Consider the following 22,551-nt stretch of genomic DNA (forward strand, 5'->3'; position numbering starts at 1 on the left):
CCAGTCATCCGGGACTTCCCCCGTTCGCCACGAGTTTTCAAAGATAATGGCCAATGGCTCTGCAATCACAACCGCCAGTTCCTTTAGCACTCTCGGATGCAACTCGTCCGGCCCCATGGACTTGTGCACATCCAGCTTTTCTAAATAGTCCCTAACCACCTCTTTCTCCACAGAGGGCTGGCCATCTATTCCCATGTTGTGATGCCCAGCGCAGCAGTCTGGGAGCTGACCTTGTTAGTGAAGACAGAGGCAAAAAAAGCATTGAGTACATTAGCTTTTTCCACATCCTCTGTCACTAGGTTGCCTCCCTCATTCATTAAGGGGCCCACACTTTCCTTGGCTTTCTTCTTGTTGCCAACATACCTGAAGAAACCATTCTTGTTATTCTTGACATCTCTCGCTAGCTGCAACTCCAGGTGTGATTTGGCCCTCCTGATTTCATTCCTACATGCCCGAGCAATATTTTTATACTCTTCCCTGGTCATATGTCCTACCTTCCACTTCTTGTAAGCTTCTTTTTTATGTTTAAGATCCGCTAGGATTTCACCGTTAAGCCAAGCTGGTCGCCTGCCATATTTACTATTCTTTCGACACATCAGGATGGTTTGTCCCTGTAACCTCAACAGGGATTCCTTGAAATACAGCCAGCTCTCCTGGACTCCTTTCCCCTTCATGTTAGTCCCCCAGGGGATCCTACCCATCCGTTCCCTGAGGGAGTCGAAGTCTGCTTTCCTGAAGTCCAGGGTCCGTATCCTGCTGCTTACCTTTCTTCCCTGTGTCAGGATCCTGAACTCAACCAACTCATGGTCACTGCCTCCCAGATTCCCATCCACTTTTGCTTCCCCTACTAATTCTTCCCGGTTTGTGAGCAGCAGGTCAAGAAAAGCTCCCCCCCAATTGGCTCCTCTAGCACTTGCACCAGGAAATTGTCCCTTATGCTTTCCAAAAACTTCCTGGATTGTCTATGCACCGCTGTATTGCCCTCCCAGCAGATATCAGGAAAATTAAAGTCACCCATGAGAACCAGGACATGCGATCTAGTAACTTCTGCGAGCTGCCGGAAGAAAGCCTCATCCACCTCATCCCCCTGGTCCGGTGGTCTATAGCAAACTCCCACCATTACATCACTCTTGTTGCTCACACTTCTAAACTTAATCCAGAGACACTCAGGTTTTTCTGCAGTTTCGTACCGGAGCTCTGAGCAGTCATACTGCTCCCTTACATACAGTGCTACTCCCCCACCTTTTCTGCCCTGCCTATCCTTCCTGAACAGTTTATAACCATCCATGACAGTACTCCAGTCATGTGAGTTATCCCACCAAGTCTCTGTTATTCCAATCACGTCATAATTCCTTGACATCACCAGGACCTCCAGTTCTCCCTGCTTGTTTCCAAGGCTTTGTGCGTTCGTATATAAGCACTTGAGATAACCTGCTGATTGCCCCTCATTCTCACTATGAGGCAGGAGCCCTCCCCTCACAGACATTCCTGCCTGTGCTTCCTCCCGGTATCCCGCTTTCCCACTTACCTCAGGGCTTTGGTCTCCTTCCCCCGGTGAACCTAGTTTAAAGCCCTCCTCACTAGGTTAGCCAGCCTGCTCGCAAAGATGCTCTTCCCTCTCTTCGTAAGGTGGAGCCCGTCTCTGCCCAGCACTCCTCCTTCATGGAAGACCATCCCATGGTCAAAGAATCCAAAGCCTTCTCTCCGACACCACCTGCGTAGTCATTCGTTGACTTCCACGATTCGACGGTCCCTACCCAGGCCTTTTCCTTCCACGGGGAGGATGGACGAGAACACCACTTGCGCCTCAAACTCCTTTATCCTTCTTCCCAGAGCCATGTAGTCCGCAGTGATCCGCTCAAGGTCATTCTTGGCAGTATCATTGGTGCCCACGTGGAGAAGCAGGAAGGGGTAGCGATCCGAGGGCTTGATGAGTCTCGGCAGTCTCTCCGTCACATCGCGAATCTTAGCCCCCGGCAAGCAGCAGACTTCTCGGTTTTCCCGGTCAGGGCGGCATTTTCTAGCTCTCAATTCATTTTTGTCGCTCTCCTCTCAACTTTCTCATATTTGTCCATATCTTTCCCAAAATGTGGTGCCCAGAAATAGACACAATACTCCAGTTGTGGCCTTATCAGTGCTGAGTAGAGGGGAAGAATTATTTCTCATATCTTCCTTACAACATTCCTGCTAATATACCCCAGAATGAGGTTTGCTTTTTTTGTGACAGTATTAGATTGTTGACTCAAATTTAGTTTGTGATTCACTATAACTGACAGATCCTTTTCGTAGGCACTTATTTCCCATTTTGTATTTGTGCAATTGATTATTCCTTCCTAAGGCTAGTACTTTACATTTGTCCTTCCTGAATTTCATCCTATTTATTTCAGACCATTTCTCCAGTTTGGCAAGATCATTTTGAATTCTAATCCTGTCCTCCAAAGCACCTGCCACCCCTCCCAGCTTGGTATTATCCACAAAATTTATTAGCACACTCTCTATGTCAATATCCAAATCATTTATAAAAATATTGAATAAAACTGAACCCAGGACAAATCCCTGTGGGACCCCACTCAGCATGCCCATCCAATTCAATTGTGAAACATTAATAACTACTCTCTGAGTACTGTTTTCCAACCAGTTGTGCACCCACCTTGTAATAGCTTTGTCTAGCCTATATTTCTCTAGTTTATGAGAAGGTCATATGAGACAGTATCAAAAACCCCACTAAACTTGAGATATATCACATCTATTGCTTCTATGCAAAAAGCTTGTTCAAGTTTTCCAAGAAGTGTATCTTTATGAAACAAGTAAACACTATCAGGGAAGACCTACTAGAATGAAATCCAATACAAGAATTTTATAGAAATATAATACACCAGACCCTCGCTAGAACGTGGAATTTGGGATCCATGCATGGTACCACGTTAACGCGGGGACCACGTTATAGCGGGGACCATGTTAAAATGAATTCCAGTAATTAAATTTGGGATCCATGGCCACAACCGCGTTATATGCGAATTTGCGCTATATAGACGCGTGTTCTAGTGAGGGTCCAGTGTATATGCTGATAGCCCGCAATCAGAGAGAAGGTAGGCTAGGGTACCAATTAATTAAATGGTAAACCTGAGAGAGATCAAAATAGAAAAAACCGAAATGACAAGAAGGTAGCCTAGGGTACCAAACTAATTAAATGGTAAACTTTTTTTCCCCCACATGAAAAATTTGTTTGTCAGAAAACTGAAACTTTGCAGGAAACGTACCAGTTTCAACAAAATTTTCATCAGGAAAGGTTTTTCAGAGAGAGAAAGAGACTCATCCCAGAATAGCCAACAGCCTCGTGGTCAGCACTCACCTGGGATGTGGGAGACCCAGTCAAAATTCCAAGTATTTGGACCTGGGTTCCATGTGAGTACCCTAACCACCAGGCTATTGGTTATTCAGAGGCAGGCGAGGGGTGTGTGTGTGTGTCTGTGTCCTCTCCCTCCTCCCCTCACCCCCTCGAGCCAAAAACTTCAAAAGGTCTCCATTTCACCCCAATACAGAAGGGAAAAATTGTCAAAATCTCAAAAACATTCTTTGGGACAGGAAAACCATTTCTTACCCAGATTTAACAACACTACCTATGATTAAGGTTGCCTAACATGTTCCATTATAACCCCTCGCTTTCAGCTGCTGATAATTTTGCCAGACTTCAACCATTCGGGTTGAAATCTTCCATGCTCATTCTCAGCCTCATATTGAGTTTTTTCTTATAAGTTTGAGTAAAAATGATTCAGCTGTGAGGTTTGGCAAAACTAATTGATTTTTTCCCCCCTATGTTCACACACTTTTTCACTCTTTTTTGAATAGCTCTTTTCATTTATTTGAATTTATAAAAATCAGGTATCTATTGGCACTCATCCCATAAATTGGGGAGACACAACCACCACAACACTATCCATAAATATAGCCAAACCCAAACTTCAGCCCACCCCTTCCTCAATAGCCTGACAAGAAAGAGGAAAGGTGAGGAGGTGTGCAGTGTGCCCAGAAGGTTAACAAACCTGGGTACTGGCAGATCAATGCTGATGAGATAAGGGAGGAGGGTCCCAAAGCAAGGAACCTGCAGAGAGCATTCTGCCAGTAACCTTTTCTTTCATAAGTTGAGAAGGTCTCCAGCTTCAGTAAGTGTGCTGATCTCCTCTGTGGCAGTAAAGCCTGGAGAGTCTCTCAGGTAAGCAGGTTTCAAACCACTTAGAGCTTGAGAGGTTAAAATCGACACCTTGAATTCCACCTGGATGCTTACTTGAAGCAAATGTAAGTATCCCAGAGCACTGGTTTAATCATGTCCTCCCAAAGTGTAACTGCAGTTAATAAGCATCCTGCAGGATTCTGTGTAAACCATAGTTCTGAATGGTCCCCAGGTTGAACAGTGCATTACAGCAATCTTATTCTGAGATGACAAAGGCATGGATAACTGCGGCATACTCTGTATCACAAAGATGTCCCTGATGCCAGCGGGAGGTACCATGCAGCCCCATGGGCCCTCCAGTACCCTCACTCCCTGTGGAAAGCCCTGGACACAGCTTGTGGGCCCTGGCTAAGCATGTCCCAGGACTTCCTTCCCCCGCCACAGCCCTACAAACCTGCCTGAAGCCAGATCTTTCCACAGGGGCTGCTGCAGGCCCACAGAGCTGCACAACGAAAATTGCCCATAAGCGGCATGCTTGATTAAAATAGCTGAATCCTATTAACAGGAAAGTCAATGGGATGGGCAGAATATTGCGATTAACTGAAAGTTAATAATGGGATTGCTTATCATCAATCATTGTATTTAGATGGGTACAGCTGAACACTTACCACACCAATGCCTTCAAAAGCAAATATGGCAGTACCAAAAAAAAGTGGATATTGCTTCCAACCAGCCACAGGGGGAAGTTTTCGAGGATCAGATATATCCTGGGGAGAAAAAACACAGCATCATCACATACCGTATATCAGCATTACCCAGACTTTTGAAAGCTGAGCCCCTCTCCAGGAAAATAAACCCAATCCCATCCTCCCCGCCCCCAACAACATCACCATGTGGTATTAATAGCCTGCACATCTTAAAATGTAACCAAATACCTGCTGCTCCTCGCCCACATCTCCTCCTCTCCCCAGCTAGTCCTCTGCCCACTTGCACTTGGGAAATACTGGTGTAGATATTTGTAATATGATAGTGAACACGACACTTTAAATGCCAGCATTGTTTACTCCTGGGGAAATTCTGCACCACTGTGCAATGCAGGATTTTGCAGAAATTAACGTTCTGTGCGCAGAATTTCCCTTTTTCCCCACAGAAGTGGGCTGCAGAGATGTTGGCTGCCACTAGGGGCCACTGGACCCAGCAGAGCCCAGCTTACAAATAGAAAACAAGGCCAAGAGGAGGGGGAGGGAACTGGAGGGTTCCCAGCAGCTGCAGTTCCCAGCACACCCTGATAGGGAAAGGAGGCAGCATGCAGGAAACTCAATGCAATCCCAGAACCCAATATCAAGCTGTTTCTCCCTCTGGATCCCTGGGTTCTAAGAGGTACACGTTTGTCAGCTTGGGTTGGATGAATTCCTGGAGGTTTCATCAAGTGCGATTATCTTTAATTAAAGTTTAATCTTTAATTCCTTGAGACTCCAGGACAATCCTGGAGGGTTGGCAACCCTTCCAGGAGGGTAGCGGGTGAGTCTCTGGGCTGGGGGGGTGGGGTGTAGCTATGCTCTGGGTCTGTAATCGAGTGACCAAACAGACTGAAGTGTTCTCCGAGTGGTTTTTGAATGTTATAATTTTTGATGTCTGATTTGTGTCCATTTATTGTTTTACGTAGAGACTGTCCAGTTTGACCAATGTACATGGCAGAGAGGCATTGCTGGCGCATGATGGGGACTTTGTCTTCACCCATAACTATTGCACATTTGGGGACAATATATACCTTCAAATCAGCGGCACTGCTATGGGTACCCGCATGGCCCCACAGTATGCCAACATTTTTATGGCTGACTTAGAACAACGCTTCCTCAGCTCTCGTCCCCTAATGCCCCTACTCTACTTACGCTACATTGATGACATCTTCATCATCTGGACGCACAGAAAAGAAGCCCTTGAGGAATTCCACCATGATTTCAACAATTTCCATCCCACCATCAACCTCAGCCTGGACCAGTCCACACAAGAGTTCCACTTCCTGGACACTACGGTGCTAATAAGCGATGGTCACATAAACACCACCCTATACCGGAAATCTACTGACCGCTATGCCGACCTACATGCCTCCAGCTTTCATCCAGACCACACCACATGATCCATTGTCTACAGCCAAGCTCTACGATACAACCGCATTTGCTCCAACCCCTCAGACAGAGACAAACACCTACAAGATCTCTAGCAAGCGTTCTTACAACTACAATACCTACCTGCTGAAGTGAAGAAACAGATTGACGGAGCCAGAAGAGTACCCAGAAGTTACCTACTACAGGACAGGCCCAACAAAGAAAATAACAGAACGCTACTAACCATCACCTTCAGCCCCCAACTCAAACCTCTCCAATGCATCATCAAGGATCTACAACGATCCTATCCTGAAGGACGACCCATCACTCACACAGATCTTGGGAGACAAGCCAGTCCTTGCTTACAGACAGCCCCCCAACCTGAAGCAAATACTCACCAGCAACCACAAACCACACAACAGAACCGCTAACCCAGGAACCTATCCTTGCAACAAAGCCTGTTGCCAACTGTGTCCACATATCTATTCAGGGGACATCATCATAGGGCCTAATCACATCAGCCACACTATCAGAGGCTTGTTCACCTGCACATCTACCAATGTGATAGATGCCATCATGTGCCAGCAATGCCCCTCTGCCATGTACATTGGTCAAACTGGACAGTCTCTGCGTAAAAGAATAAATGGACACAAATTAGACATCAAGAATTATAACATTCAAAAACCAGTCGGAGAACACTTCAATCCCTTTGGTCACTCGATTACAGACCTAAAGGTAGCATTACTTCAACAAAAAATCTTCAAAAACAGACTCCAACGAGAGACTGCTGAATTGGAATTAATTTGCAAACTGGATACAATTAACTTAGGCTTGAATAAAGACTGGGAGTGGATGGGTCATTACACAAAGTACAACTATTTCCCCATGTTTATTTCCCCCCCACACACACACTGTTCCTCAGACATTCTTTTCAACTCCTGGAAATGGCCCAACTTGATTATCAATACAAAAGGTTTCCTCCACCCACCCCAGCTCTCCTGCTGGTAATAGCTCACCTTAAGTGATCACTCTCGTTACAGTGTGTATGGTAACACCCATTGTTTCATGTTCTCTGTGTATATAAATCTCCCCACTGTATTTTCCACTGAATGCATCCGATGAAGTGAGCTGTAGCTCACGAAAGCTTATGCTCAAATAAATTGGTTAGTCTCTAAGGTGCCACAAGTACTCCTTTTCTTTTTGTGGATACAGACTAACATGGCTGCTACTCTGAAAACTAAAAAATTAGGTCAGCTGACCTATGTCCTACAGGACTGTGAAGAATTTCACACTCTGTGTGATGTAATTAAGGTGACCTGAACCCCGGCGTAGACACTGTTAGGTCAGTGGAAGAATGCTTCCATTGCTGTGTTAAGTGTGTATACTACAGCTACAGCATGCCAGCTGTGCTACTGTAGTGTTTCTAGTATATATATACCCTCAGTTACACTAGCTTCACATTCTGAAGGTTTTCTTCACAACCATAACCACTAAAGACTTTTTTTTTAAAGTGAAAGCTGAGACTCTGGAGAATATTTATTGGTAATTGTTCTGTTTTTGCCTTTGTCCCAACTCAACCCTCCCACTGGCTGTCTTTCTTGCCAATCAGTGGGGGGCACACATCACACTATGGGAAATACTGCTGTACATAAAGTAGCACTTGTATTTTTCCAGTATCATCTTATGCCAAAGGTAACCTTGGCAAACTTTTTTGAACTCTGGTCACAGATCTTCTGAGGGTTTTTTTTAAAAATGTGAATTTTTGTTTTCATCCCATGATTCAGCTTGCTTTATACAAATCTCTCAAGACACCTTTTAGTATCATGGCAACAATTCAGTACATGCAACAATTATTCAACTGCTTAAAAGCAGAAAGTTTGCAACATGTGGTCTAAATGAGAAGTCTGCAAATGTTCAGTACTGTATTTGGAGAGACACTAGAATTAAGTGTCACAGTTTAAATTGCTGCCCTGTTGAACTGAAGGGACAGGCAGTGGAACAGAACCCCCAAAGCTGCAGGTGACATGCATGGAGGATAATTTTTTTCATACTCAAGGGGCAAAAGTTCTTTAAAACGTGTACTTTTTTCTTTTACTGCCTTAATGGCAGGAGCAATTAGTAGGCATTTTCCTTTCTTTTTTAAAGTCCAATTTCCCATAAATGTCACATCTTCAAAAGGCTCTCTCTTTCTGCCACTTTTTAAATACCCATCACTTTAGTACCTACAGTATAAGCCATGCTGTGTGAAAGTTAGGTTAATAAATATAAATCTAATAGTCACTTGACATTACATACAAATTCCAAATGAGATGTCACATCTTCACAAAACAATTGGGGGGGGGATGTATACTCACTCGAACGATATACTGGTAAATAATTACCAGGCTGACAGCCATGGAAAGATTGGCAAGGAACGAAAGCACAGACAGGCTCTTAAGGTCACGAATGAAGACCAGAAGGATAATAAATGGCAGAAAACACAGCATGTATATTCGTAAATCAACACTCCTTTTCTCAGAGGGACCACTGGTACTAGTGTCATTGATCGGTACAATCCTGTTCTCCAAAAATCCTTCATGGACCTGGAAGGAAGATGTTTTTAAAAACATCAGCAGCACTGTATTTTATGTGAATGATTATATTTGTTATACTTTTAAAATCCCACTATAACATTTAAAGGCACTTAAGGGAGAGTTAGACACCCAATTCCTACTAACTTTCAATGGGAGTTGGACACTTGCCTCCCCAATTTAGTTAAAGCATTAGTCTTGTCTACACTCATACTTGCACCAGTTTGATTAAACTGTTTTAAACTGGTGCAAACCCAGCTATATTTTAATTTAAAAGTGGGTTATTTCCATTCAACTTAAACTTGTTCCCAATCAACTTAAGCTAAACTCAAAAAGCCATTCTTATACAGAGATAAAAGTCCATACAGAGGTTTGCACTTGCTGAACAGAATTGGTTTAAATTAAACAGGTACAATTCTCCCTGTAGTCAAGTCTAAAATATTCCTAAATTCCATATAACAAGACAGCAATTTCCCAATGCTATTCAAAAGACTAAACATGTAAAAACTCACAACTGTTCTTGTACATTAGAAAATATTTAACATGATCAATGGTGTTAAAATTTCTTTTATGAAAATCACATCAATTTATGGCATGAATGCTGTGACCAAAAGCAGTGGTAAGCCAAAGCATTTGAGGTGACAGACCGCATTCCTCAAAACAGTAACAGTTTCATTCCATTTTCTTTAAAAGCTATAGTGGCTTTATCCTATAGAATGGGTGATCTCTTTTTAATCATTTTCCCACCATATTTTCCCATCCTGTACCCCGAGTATCTGATAAGGTTAGTTTCCTTGCATTGCAGAAAGCCGTAGACTTGAGAAAAGGAACACAAAAAAAAATATGTAAAGTTATTAATTCTATGTGATGTGAAAAGAAACAAGCACAACTGAGACATCAGTGGTCTGAAACTCAAAACAACTGCACACAATAAACTGCCTTCTAAACACCAAGAAAGACAAGGTGGATGAGGTAATATCTGTTATTGGACCAGCTTCTGTTGGTGAGAGAGAAAAGCTCGTAAGCTTCTCTCTCTCTCATCTACAAAAGTTGGTGCAATAAAAGATATTCCCTCACCCACCTTGTCTCTCTAATATCCTCGGACTGACACAGCTATAATACCACTTCTAAATTCCAAATCAGCCAACCATACTACTGTAGTCACAACCTGAGCATCTAACACAAAACTGCAGCTCAGAGAATGTACTGTGAAATTAGAGCTACTCTAGTCTCACAGATAAAGCATATTTATAATAATACATGAGCATTATGGTCCTGTTTATCTACTTCAGAGGTGTTAAAAGAATTAATTAATCAACATTTGAACAATGCTTTTCACATGTGTACTGCTAGACAAGAGCTACTTACCTGTACAAAAGAAACAAAGATACCACTGAGCCTCTTAACAGAAAACACTTTCAGCAGTTTACAATGAAAGTATATGTACGAGTACCAGTGTCATGTTCCAGAGTATGTGTAGTCACATTAGTACTAAAACAGACAACATGACACAACAGCAATAGTCAATGCATCAGTGCACACACTGAAAGAAAATACAATTTTCTATACTGTACATCCACTGTTTTCCAGTCATAAGTGACATGGTAATCACGTTTCTAAATTAAGCATGTTAATGAAGTGCACTGCGATGTCGTTAGTGAGTTTTATGGTCATCATCAAGGCCCCTCATAAGAACAGCCATAATGGGTCAGATCAATGGTCAATCTACCAAGTATCCTGTCTTCCAGCAGTGGACAGTGCCAGATGCTTCAGAGGGAATAATCAGAACAGGGCAATTTATCGAGTAATCCATGCCCTGGTGTCCAGTCACAGCTTCTGGCAGTCAGATTTTTTGGGATACCCAAAGCATGGGGTTGTGTCCCTGACAATCTTGGCTAATAGCCAATTATGGACCTATCCTCCATGAACTAATCTAATTCGTTTTTGAACCCAGTTATATTTTTGGCCTCCAAAACATCCCCTGGCAACAAGTTCCACAGGTTGATTGTGAATGGTGTGAAGACATACTTCCTTTTTTGCTTGTTTTAAACCTGCTGCCTATTAATTTCATTGGGTGACCCCTGCTTCTTGTGTTACGTGAAGGGGCTTCCTTATTCACTTTCTCCACACCCTTCATGATTTTACAGACCGCTATCATATCCCCTCTTAGTCGTCTTTTTTTTTCCCCTAAGATGAACAACCCTAGTCTTTTTAATCTCTGCTCATATGGAAGCTGTTTTATATCTCAGCTCATTTTTGTTTCCCTTCTCTGAACCTTTTTCCAATACTAATATAGCTTTTTTGAGATGGGGCTACCAAAACTTCATGTAGTAGTCACGGTGTGAGAATACCAGGGACTTGTATAGTGGCATTATCATATTTTCTATCTTATTATCTATCCCTTTCCTAATCATATAATCATAGAAGATTAGGGTTGCAAGAGACCTCAGGAGGTCATCTAGTAAAACCCCCTGCTCAAAGCAGGACCAACACCAATTAAATCATCCCAGCCAGGGTTTTGTCAAGCCAGGCCTTAGAAACCTCTAACGATGGAGATTCCACCACCTCCTTAGGCAACCCATTCCAGTGATTCACCACCATCCCAGTTAAATAGTGTTTCCTAATATTCAGCCTAGACCTCCCCCACTGCAACTTGAGACTACTGCTCCTTGTTCTGTCACCTGCCACCACTGAGTACAGCCTAGCTCCATCCTCTTTGAAACCCCCCTTCAGGTAGTTGAAGGCTGCTACCAAATCCCCCCTCACTCTTCTCTTCTGCAGACTAAACAAGCCCAGTTCCCTCAGTCTCTCCTAGTGAGTCATGTGCCCCAGCCCCTTGATCATTTTCATTGCCCTCTGCTGGACTCTCCAATTTGTCCACATCATTTCTGTAGTTGGGTGCCCAAAACTCGACGCAGTACTCCAGATGTGGCCAGATGGTTCCTAACTTTCTGTTAGGTTTTTTATTGCTGCTGCACATTGAGCAGATGTTTTCAAAGTTGGAGACTATCCACAATGACTCCAAGATCTCTTTCTTGAGAGGTAACAGCTAATTTAAACCCAATCATTTTGTACGTATAGTTGGGATTATGTTTTCTGATGTATACATTACTTTGCATTTATCAATATTGAATGTCACCTGCCACCTTCTTGCACAGTCACCCAGTTTTGGGAGATCCCTTTGTAACTTTTCACAGACAGCTTTGGACTTAACTTTTGTATCCTATGCAAAAACTTTGCTACCTGTTTACCCCTTTTTCCAGGTCATATATGAATATGCTGAACAAAACTGGTCCCAGTACAGATCCTTGGGTACCCCACTATTTACCTCTCTCTTACCTCTCTGTGAAAACTGACCATATATTCCTACTCTTTGCCTCCTACCTTTTAACCAATTACTGATCCATGAGAGGACCTTCCCTCTTATCCTATGTCTGCTTACTTTGCGTAAGAGCCTTTGGGGAAGGACCTTGTCAAAGGCTTTCTGGAAGTCCAAGTACACTAAATCCATTAGATCAACCTTGTCTCTATGTTTGTTGACCCCCTTCAAAGAATTCTAAGCAATTGGTGAGGCATGATTTCCCTTTACAAAACCCCTGTGACTCTTCTCTAACATTTCATGTTCATCTACGCGTCTGATAATTCTGTTCTTTACTAGAGTTTCAACCAAGTCTGGAGACTTTTTTAAAAAATGCCATTTAATTAGTAATACTCCAGTCATCTGGCACAGAAGCTAATTTAAGCAATAGGTTACATACCATAGTTACCAGTCCTGCAATTTCATATTTGAGTTCCTTCAGAGCTTTTGGATGAATACCATTGAGTCCTAGTGATTTATCACTATTTAAATTTATCAGTTTGTCAGTTTTACCAAAACCTCCTCTTTTGACACCTCAATCTGGGACAGTTCCTCAGATTTGTCACCTAAAAAGAATGGCTCAAGTGTGGGAATTTCCCTCACATCCTCTGCAGTGAAGATCAATACAATGAATTCATTTAGCTTCTCCACAACTGCCTTGTCTTCCTTGACTCCCTCAGGTATATTCCATTACAAGATGGACCCAAATTCTTCAGCAAGGGCCTCTAGTTTCCACAGCATTCAAGTGAGGCAGACTAGAAAGCTTGTGGCAGCTTTAGATAGGTTGGTACAGTCACCCATGTTATTTATTTTGATGCCAAATGTCATTTGTATTAGTTTGCCACAACACATTCAGTCTACACAGCTGCAGGGTTTTGTACCAACAATTAATAACTATACTAAATGGGCTTTATTTGTTTGGGTGGTGAAGTGGAAGAAAGGTAGAGCTAGAGATTTTGGTGGTTGAGTGGTTATGAGCATCTGGACAGGAACGGGAGACCGTTTGGGGCTGTAAAGCAAAGAGCAGGAAAAGTGTTGACATTTAAATTGCCAGCTTGGTTAAGATTCAGAGTTAACAGCCCACTGAAAATTAGTGGGACCTTTCACTCTTCTCATTCCTATTGTTTCAGGCTGTCTGCAAACTCAGGCAGACAAAAAAATCCTTTTTTTTTAATTTCCTTTTTGTTGCAACCACAAGAGTTAAAAAGAATGATTTGTTAATGGAAAGCTAAGGACACAGCTCAGCAGAAGTGAGTGGATTTTCCAGCAACCATAGAATACACAGGTCTCTAGTCATTACTAGTACACCAACCAATCTGATCCTGCAAGATATTGCGCATCCTCTGGAAAGTACTAAGCTCCCTTCAAACTCCTGCTGAAGTCAATGGAAAATGAGGGGGCTCAGAATACCTGAAGCCTGGGTTCTTAGAAAGCTACTGCAAAGAGTTAAGATTAAATTTCCTACAAGCTTCTCTCACTACAAATTGTATAAACTGTCTAACATTTCCCAATTTCAGTGAATTCACATACCCATAATTGCCTCTTTGTGCTGGCCAGTAGTGTGACAGACAGCTAGTAAATCTGCTATTTCCCTAAAGTCATCTGAAGTAAACTTCCCATTCCAAATCTCATTCGCCAATAGTAAACTTAAAATAAAAACACAGAGCAAGACACTGTGCAAAAGCTTTAACTACCTTTCAGTTATACAAGAAAGTCTTGTGCAATTGCTCTTTCACTTTCAAACACATACACAGCCAAAGATGCTCCATACATAAGAACATAGGCTGGGATTCTCTAAGAAATCCAAAAAGAAAAGGAGTACTTGTGGCACCTTAGAGACTAACCAATTTATTTGAGCATAAGCTTTCGTGAGCTACAGCTCACTTCATCGGATGCATACTGTGGAAACTGCAGAAGACATCATATACACAGAGACCATGAAACAATACCTCCTCCCACCCCACTCTCCTGCTGGTAATAGCCCATCCAAAGTGACCACTCTCTTTACAATGTGTATGATAATCAAGGTGGGCCATTTCCAGCACAAATCCAGGTTTTTTCACCCCCCCCCCTTCTTTTTTTTCCAAAAACCACACACACAAACTCACTCTCCTGCTGGTAATAGCCCATCCAAAGTGACCACTCTCTTTACAATGTGTATGATAATCAAGGTGGGCCATTTCCAGCACAAATCCAGGTTTTTTCACACACACCCCCCCCCCCACACACACAAACTCACTCTCCTGCTGGTAATAACAGTATCCAATTTGCAAATGAATTCCAATTGGAATGGATACTATTAACTTAGGCTTAAATAGAGACTGGGAGTGGCTAAGTCATTATGCAAGGTAGCCTATTTCCCCTTGTTTTTTCCTACCCCCCCTCCGCCCCTCGACGTTCTGGTTAAACTTGGATTTATGCTGGAAATGGCCCACCTTGATTATCATACACATTGTAAGGAGAGTGGTCAGTTTGGATGAGCTATTACCAGCAGGACAGTGAGTTTGTGTGTGTGGGGGCGGAGGGTGAGAAAACCTGGATTTGTGCTGGAAATGGCCCACCTTGATTTTCATACACATTGTAAGGAGAGTGGTCACTTTGGATAAGCTATTACCAGCAGGAGAGTGAATTTGGGGGGGGGGGGGGGCGGAGGGTGAGAAAACCTGGATTTGTGCTGGAAATGGCCCAACTTGATTATCATACACATTGTAAGGAGAGTGATCACTTTAGATAAGCTATTACCAGCAGGAGAGTGGGGTGGGAGGAGGTATTGTTTCATGGTCTCTGTGTATATAATGTCTTCTGCAGTTTCCACAGTATGCATCCGATGAAGTGAGCTGTAGCTCACGAAAGCTTACGCTCAAATAAATTGGTTAGTCTCTAAGGTGCCACAAGTACTCCTTTTCTTTTTGCAAATACAGACTAACATGGCTGTTACTCTGAAATCTAAGAAATCCAGTGGCTTTTGGGCATGTCACTCCCTTAGGTTCCTTTGAAAGTCTCAGCCACCATAAATATTTAACATAACATACAGCATTTGAGCAGTGGAAGCACACACATGCTTGCTATGCTAACATACCTTGCATCGTATGTAAATATTTTAGCCTGTTATGCCATTCAAAAATGCATCCTGCTATTAAATAGATAAGACAGAAAGAGATATTGCAGGGACAGAATGGTAATCTTTTTAAAACCCTCCAGTTTTAATTTAGCTTTCTGCCAAAATAATTTCAAGTATTATTTTTCCTCTTAAAACAAGAAGAAATATTTTTAAGAAATCCATACACACAATTTTCGCTTTATTCAGACAAACCTCAGTGAGGAGTTCCTAAAAAGCAGAGATCTCTCGTTTTTCTATTAGCTGAATTGCAAATAAAGTGGTGCTTAGTGGGAAAATATTGCTTGAATTCACAATGTTTTATATTTCATAAATCATTAGGGAAGTTCAAATCTATTCAGATCCCTACATGGCACCCATGCTATGTTATCTGAACACCTTTACGTTATGTCACAAGGGGGTGGTCATATTAATGTCTTTCATATTTACTCATCCTGTGTTTGGCTGACAGACACAACGGACTCATGTACCCACAAAGATACATCACATGTACACACATACAAATAATCCACAGCTGTCCTTAGATGAACACTGATGCAGATATCTGCAAAGTGATGGCTAACAAACACTACACACTCTGGGATACCCAAATCCAAAGCTGTAACCTCCAGAGGTGGCCAGAGCAATCAACACAGGTTGTAAGTGTTTGGTGTGAGATGTCTGCCTTCTGCTCCCCTAAATCTGTCAGTGTGTCTACAGTGTGGTAGGACTATTCCTCCAAAGCTTCTGACATTTCCCCAGAGTTGGGGGAGCAGAGGCCTTGCCATTGCTATGGGAGTCTGAAACATACATTTTCCCATAAAATGCCGTTTATATAGGTAAGGGATAAGGGGACAGAGACATAATATGGACACTGCCCCTTTTTGAAGGCACCCTCTCCTGGCAGAAGAAAGTGAGAGAGAAGAACCATTAATGAAGGCTGATTCTACCAGGGAAGAGTAGGCCTTGATGCCTCCCCTCACAAAGAGGTACACAACCTGTAGAAAACTAAGAAGGTTAGTAAAGCAGATATTTTTAGGTCCCTTTAATGAAAATAGATCATTCAACTGCAGTTGAGGGCAATATTAAACAATATCACCTGTTACTTTCTTTCAGGAAATATTTTTCCTGATGTTCATCTCAGTCAATACTTGTACATTGTATCCCTGCCTCTGGGAAATACAGTGTAGTTTCTGTTTGCTAATTAAACCTACCTGATATTTGCGGTGCTTAAAAAAACCCACTACACCAAGGAACTTTTCCTTCCAGTTCAGGACAAAAAGAAATTTCAAAATGTCAGAATTTCCTAGGGAAAGAAAATTCTGAGTTTCAACCAGGTTTAATATTGAAATGTATACTTTTGCATAAGCTAAACTAGATAAGGCAGACTCACCTTCAGTTAGAAAAAGAACAAACAATGGGGAAAGAGGAATAGGCTATCCCAGCACAAGGTACCTTTATTGCAGTCTAACTGTTCCCACACTAAAAGCTGTACTAGTATAACTATTTGAGGTTAAAAAAAAATTAACACCCCTAACCAAAATAGTTTTGGAACAAAAACACTGCATAGACTAGACCTAAGGCTTTGTCTAGACAAGTTGTCAGAGATGGCCACTGAAGTCACATTGACCCTTGATAGCTTTCTTTCAAAGGTGTACTCGCCAATGTCAAAGACTACATTTCAGAGACCACCCTGCTCAACATGTGAAAATATGGCTTCTGCTGAGCCATACACGTTGCTTATTGAGGAAGTAAGTTTTGTGTTGCTGGTGAGATTTTTTCTATTGCTGGTGAGAGTTTTCAGGGGAGAGGGATAGCTCAGTGGTTTGAGCATTGGCCTGCTAAACCCAGGGTTATGAGTTCAATCCTTGAGGGGGCCATTTAGGAGCAGGAGCAAAAATTGGGGATTGGTCCTGCTTTGAGCAGGGGGTTGGACTAGATGACCTCCTGAGGTCCCTTCCAACCCTCGTATTCTATGATTCTATAGCTGAAACTCACACCTGCACCTTCCTTGGATATTTAAAGTTTCAGAAAGTTATGAATATATGGAAATTTTGAAAACTCAACTTCAACAGTCCCTCTGCTTAACCACTGTCATTAGGTCTGGCCTATACACTTTTTTGTTTGTTTGTACTGATGTAACTATTTTGGCTAGGGGTGTGATTTTTTTTTAAACCAAAATAGATATACCAGTATAAAGACACTTAAACCAGTATAACTTATTCCCTTTCAGTATGGATAAATCCATGCTGGTAAAAAGCACCTTTATACCTGTAAAACTGCCTCCACCATGAGATGGTGAGGAGTTGTAGTGCTTTAACTTTTCTGGTATAGTTAAAGTGGCACGACTTTTCTGTTTAGACAAGGCCTTAGCAGTTTACCATAGGCATCACAGAAGAGGATGGCTTTGGAAAAGGTCAGGGTAGTGGTTCTGCAAATGGCTTCAGAGAGGGCAAACAACATGGATGGGGTAGCCAAGGAGAGGTGAGCAAACAGGCTATGGAGGCTAACATTACTTGCAGAGTAAAGGAAGCACAATATGATGACACAAGATTCAAGAGCAGACAAGAAAGGAAAAGGAGTAACTTTTCATTCTGCTGCTCCGAGTGGAGTGGCATGGAGGAGAGACTGAGTGAGACAGAGCAACATGCGAAACCCACACTGAAATTTCAGTTCCTAACTTTGTGCTGTTCAGGTGCAGGCTATTGTATCATTGCTCAACCTTGTCTTTGTGAGTAGCACTAAAAACCACCACTGAACTTTTAAACAAGTCAACAAATATGAAATAACAATGTGCACCAGTTTCCCTGGCTTATATGCTGCGTAGGGTGACACAAGTTTGCCACTGATTATGTTAAGATGGACTGAATATGACACATCCTTTACCTAACCTACTCTCCTTCACAACATCAGACTCGATATAATCTTAGACAGCTATTCCTGCTAACAGTTGTTTTTAAACTACTGCAGTTTGCCTCTAGTGCGTCATTGCGTTTCAGTTAGTCGTACTGGGCCAAGACACATCTGACATTACCCCTTGCCTTTTCTTTCCTATCAACGGAGCATAGTAACTCGCAAACATACTATCAGTTTAGACAATTCTCTCCAGTCAAATGTCACACATAGTCAGTAGGCGCAGTGCTGTAAAAACACATGGGTCTCCAATGCCTACATAATCTCTTCCTCCCCAAATCTTCTCTGTTATGATTAAGCATGCAGCAGATTTTCTCAATGGTAAAATTCAGCTCAAGAATGTGTTACAACAAGGTATGTTTGCTATTGAGCATCACCTCTTGCCTTCATTGCACTGACACAAAGAAGGCTGGATTTCTACTAAAGAAAAGTATCCTCAACTTTTTGAGAATTTCAACAAAGAACAGAATCTCAAGTTTGTTTTTACGTTGACCATAACATACATGAAGAGAAAGCTTAGTTGCAAAGTCAAGCGCTCAAAAATTAGAAAGTGCCCAAATTAGGGTTGCTCACACTACCTTGTGTCAGGTTTCAGAGTAACAGTCGTGTTAGTCTGTCTTTGCAAAAAGAAAAGGAGTACTTGTGGCACCTTAGAGACTAACCAATTTATTTGAGCATGAGCTTGTGAGCTGTAGTGAGCTGTAGCTCACGAAAGCTCATGCTCAAATAAATTGGTTAGTCTCTAAGGTGCCACAAGTACTCCTTTTCTTTTTACTACCTTGTGTGTATGCACTGTGTTACAGTCTTTAATTATAGTGGTTAAAATTTGGCAAAGTTATAAGCAACAAAAAATAGGGTCTTACAATGGGAAGTTTCAAGCAACCTTAATAGCTAGAACCAGAAGATACAGAATGCATTTTATATGGAAGGAAACTGTATTGAATCCCTTACAGGATTGGAAAGAGAAAGCAAACATTTAGACCTACACACAATGCTTACCATAGTTAGTAAATGCTTATTTAGAAGGGATTTGGACTGATGATGACTCACTGCATATGTCAGGCTCTTTATAAAATATTTGTCAACCTTTTGTTTTGCAAGATAGCAAGACAGCAAACTCAACATAGGAAAATGCAAAGTTTTTTTGAGAAAGTACAAGGTTTTGGCCAAGATTTTGAAAATCAGAAGTCCTGAATACCCAACTGCTCCCATTAAGGCAAATTTTAAAAAATATTGGCCTTTCTTCATTGAAAATTGACCATTTATTCTCCACCATTTTGTATTATTTAACTCTTAATGATTTGTGGATGCAAGCTGTACAAGAAATACTACAGCAAATAAAGTTGCACAATTGAAAGAACTCAGCTGATGCAGCACATGAAAAGTTACGTTTACAAACATTTATCTGGCATCCACTACCCCAGTACCTGGGACTCCGAAGTGGTTAAGGATCAAAGGTTTGTGTGAATTATTTACTTTATACACAGATGTTCCTGACCCTCTATGTCCCCACCGGAGCTCTATTTATCATTTAAGGGGACACAGTTATGTGTTAACATTGAAATAATTGAAGAGTGATGCCACTCCAGCAAGATACCACAGAGTATGTCTACACTGAAATTAAACACCCCTGGCTGGCCCATTTCAACTGGCTCAGGCTTGTGAGGCTCAGGCTGCAGGGCTGTGGGGTCCCAGAGCCCGGACACCAGCCCAAGCCCAAATGTCTACACCGCAATCAAAAATAGCCCAAGCCATTTGAGCCCATATCAGCTGACACAGGCCAGCCACAGGTGTTTAACTGAAGTATAGACATACACGGAGAGACTGGTCAGCCTTTATGACAGGCTCTGGTTCAAGCATTCCATTTTTTTTATGGAGACAATAGTAGCAACTGTTTACACCAGCCTCACCCTCAAATTTGGCACAATTACCAAATTACATTGGACCACTGAAATTTCCATGTAACATTTAAAGAAAAATATTTACTAACTCTGTAGAGGAAATATTTTAAAAGGCTACTTAACTAATATTTCCCTTCCATTTTCCCTCTACACATTTCTTTGGATTCCTCTAGCTAAACAATTGCAGTTCCCACACAAGCATATTCAGCTAACATCTCCAACATAAGCCAATTCTGAAATTTTAAAACTAACACACAAGCTATTCTCCCGTTCGATATAACCAATTTGAGCTACACTAAGATTAGCCAGTGGAACTGTCCGACTCTGTGAGCTACATCCATTTTCAACATCTTGCTTCCCAGACTCACCAACTCCACTCTTTCCAGAGACCGCACGGAGCTATGCTACATAGCAGGGGATAGAGGAAGGTTGATAATGGGGCTTTGAGGGAGGGCAAGAAAGGAGAGTGAGGTTTGTATGTGGGGGGAAGGGCTGACTGGGTTTGGGGAGCCCAGCTGTATAGGAGATCCCCATGCCTTTGCACCAAGACTGATGTCAATGCAGATACATGTGGCTCCGTAGTGCTTCAACCTCAGCTCTCCAGCACTCTACACACCAGCACCAGGGAAGCCAAGCTTGGAAATATCAGCTGTTCAAGGGATCACCACGGTGTTGCTGTGCCAGTGCCCCGGGGGCGCCAGAACAGCCAAGTCAGGAGTCCTCCAAACTAATGCTTTGTGTGGAGGAAGCAGTGTCATGGGTGAGGTCATGAGGAGAGGAAATCAAGGTGGTAAATTGGGTGCAAGAGTTGGGTGAGAACTAATTATTCCGTGGCTTTTAATGCTTGTGTTAATGGTATGTGCAACTAAGCAACTTAAATGCTTTTTCACAAAGTTTGGCTTTGGAGAGAATCAATGCATTATATATTTAAAGCAGTACAAATTTAGGTCCTTTGGTGCCCTCTACAGGACAGAGTTCTGCAATATAGATCTTTGTGGCTGTGAAGGAGACAGCTTCTTATCTACTTATCATACCATGGAAGAGAAGAACTTCAATTCAAATCAAATTAATTGAAAAGTGAAACCTCTGAATTTTTGATAAGTTTGATTCAATTACAGAGTACATTTCATATTTCCTTGTGGCTGTTTCTCTTGCCTAGGATGAATTTGTTACTGGATCTCTCCCCAGGGTTAAACTCCTGGGGGAAGGTAGCAAAGTATTTCTTGTGAAGGCCCCTCTGTCTGAAATCCTGTAATAAATGAGGACCCAATTTTAATGGCCTTTAGAAGTGATGCAAGACACATCTGATTAGTCTTGTTTTTGCTTATAGGGTCAGTAACTAGGAAGATGTCATTGGTAGGCAGCAATGGGTCTGCTTACCTATTTGATGGCAATTGTTTGGACTTGAACTTTATACTATGATGGATGCAATAAAAATTCACACTGAGAGAGTGGGGCCAGAGAAAGAAGAGACATACTACTGAAAATAATATGCACGCTGAGATTACGAGGCATTAGAATGATAAAATACATTTTTATAATATGGTCTCACAACTACTGAATATCAGGAGCAGAGGCCCAAATCATAGTATATATAAATTGCATATGCAGATACTTTGCACTTTTATAGCAACTTACATCAGAGGATCTTAGAGCACTTCCCACAACACTCCTAAGAGAAAGGTAAGATACCTCGGGACCACTTCAGCCACCAGTGAAGTATAACCAGTAGCAGTTTCAAAGCATACAGCTGTATTGCAGAATTGTCTAAGATAGGACATTAAGAACATCATATCTGATTGAAATTGGAGCAGGATTGTAGGGTAATTACCTGAGCTGAAAATTGTCAAGAAGCCCATGTTTAATGCCTCCATTCATTTGGGGGAATGCGGGACCTTGTAGAAATGTAATGTAGTCAGGATCTAACTTTATGTCTCATCTAAGAGATAATGGTTCTTTGGGTAACAGTTCAGCACATTGCAAAAGTGTACAGTGCCATCTGCTGAATATCACCTGCAGCTCTCAGGTGTCTTATGGAGGTCTCCCATCCTAGTACTGAAATGGCCCAACCTTACTTAGCTTTTAGAGTCTAGCAGGATTACAGCATTACTGCAGGGCTGGTTGTTACTGAAGCAGAACAGCCTCATATCTACATGTAAATCAACTACTCCCATTTCACTCAGTGATACCTTAAATTTGTGTGGAGGGAGGCTTCAGACACTTGCTGGAAGATATCATTAACCATAAACAATGTTGTCCATCTTCCCCAGTTCTTTACAGAATGCCTTTCCAATTGCCTAACAGCTTTTTCCATTCTCTGAGATGTGGCGCACACTGCTGCAGAGCTCAGAAAATAAACTGCTTTGCGTGTGGGCTCACACAAAGTACATAACTATAGTTAACTACAATCTTCAGGGCAGGGACTGTGTCTTT

The 22,551-nt window shown here is 42.0% G+C and overlaps 1 protein-coding gene across 1 annotated transcript in view; it reads right to left on the bottom strand.

Moving 5' to 3' along the window:
• The window catches only part of SLC36A4 (solute carrier family 36 member 4), a 245,179-nt gene that overhangs the window by 190,299 nt on the left and 32,329 nt on the right, over positions 1-22,551 (bottom strand). Inside the window, exons 8-9 of the mRNA XM_077805422.1 lie at positions 8,634-8,861; positions 4,840-4,938 (exon numbers count right to left, since the gene is read on the bottom strand). Coding sequence (XP_077661548.1) covers positions 4,840-4,938; positions 8,634-8,861 — 327 coding nt within the window. The remainder of the gene's footprint in view (positions 1-4,839; positions 4,939-8,633; positions 8,862-22,551) is intronic.

The sequence above is a fragment of the Eretmochelys imbricata genome, chromosome 1 (genome assembly GCF_965152235.1).
Source record: "Eretmochelys imbricata isolate rEreImb1 chromosome 1, rEreImb1.hap1, whole genome shotgun sequence".
Classification (NCBI taxonomy): Eukaryota; Metazoa; Chordata; order Testudines; family Cheloniidae; genus Eretmochelys; species Eretmochelys imbricata.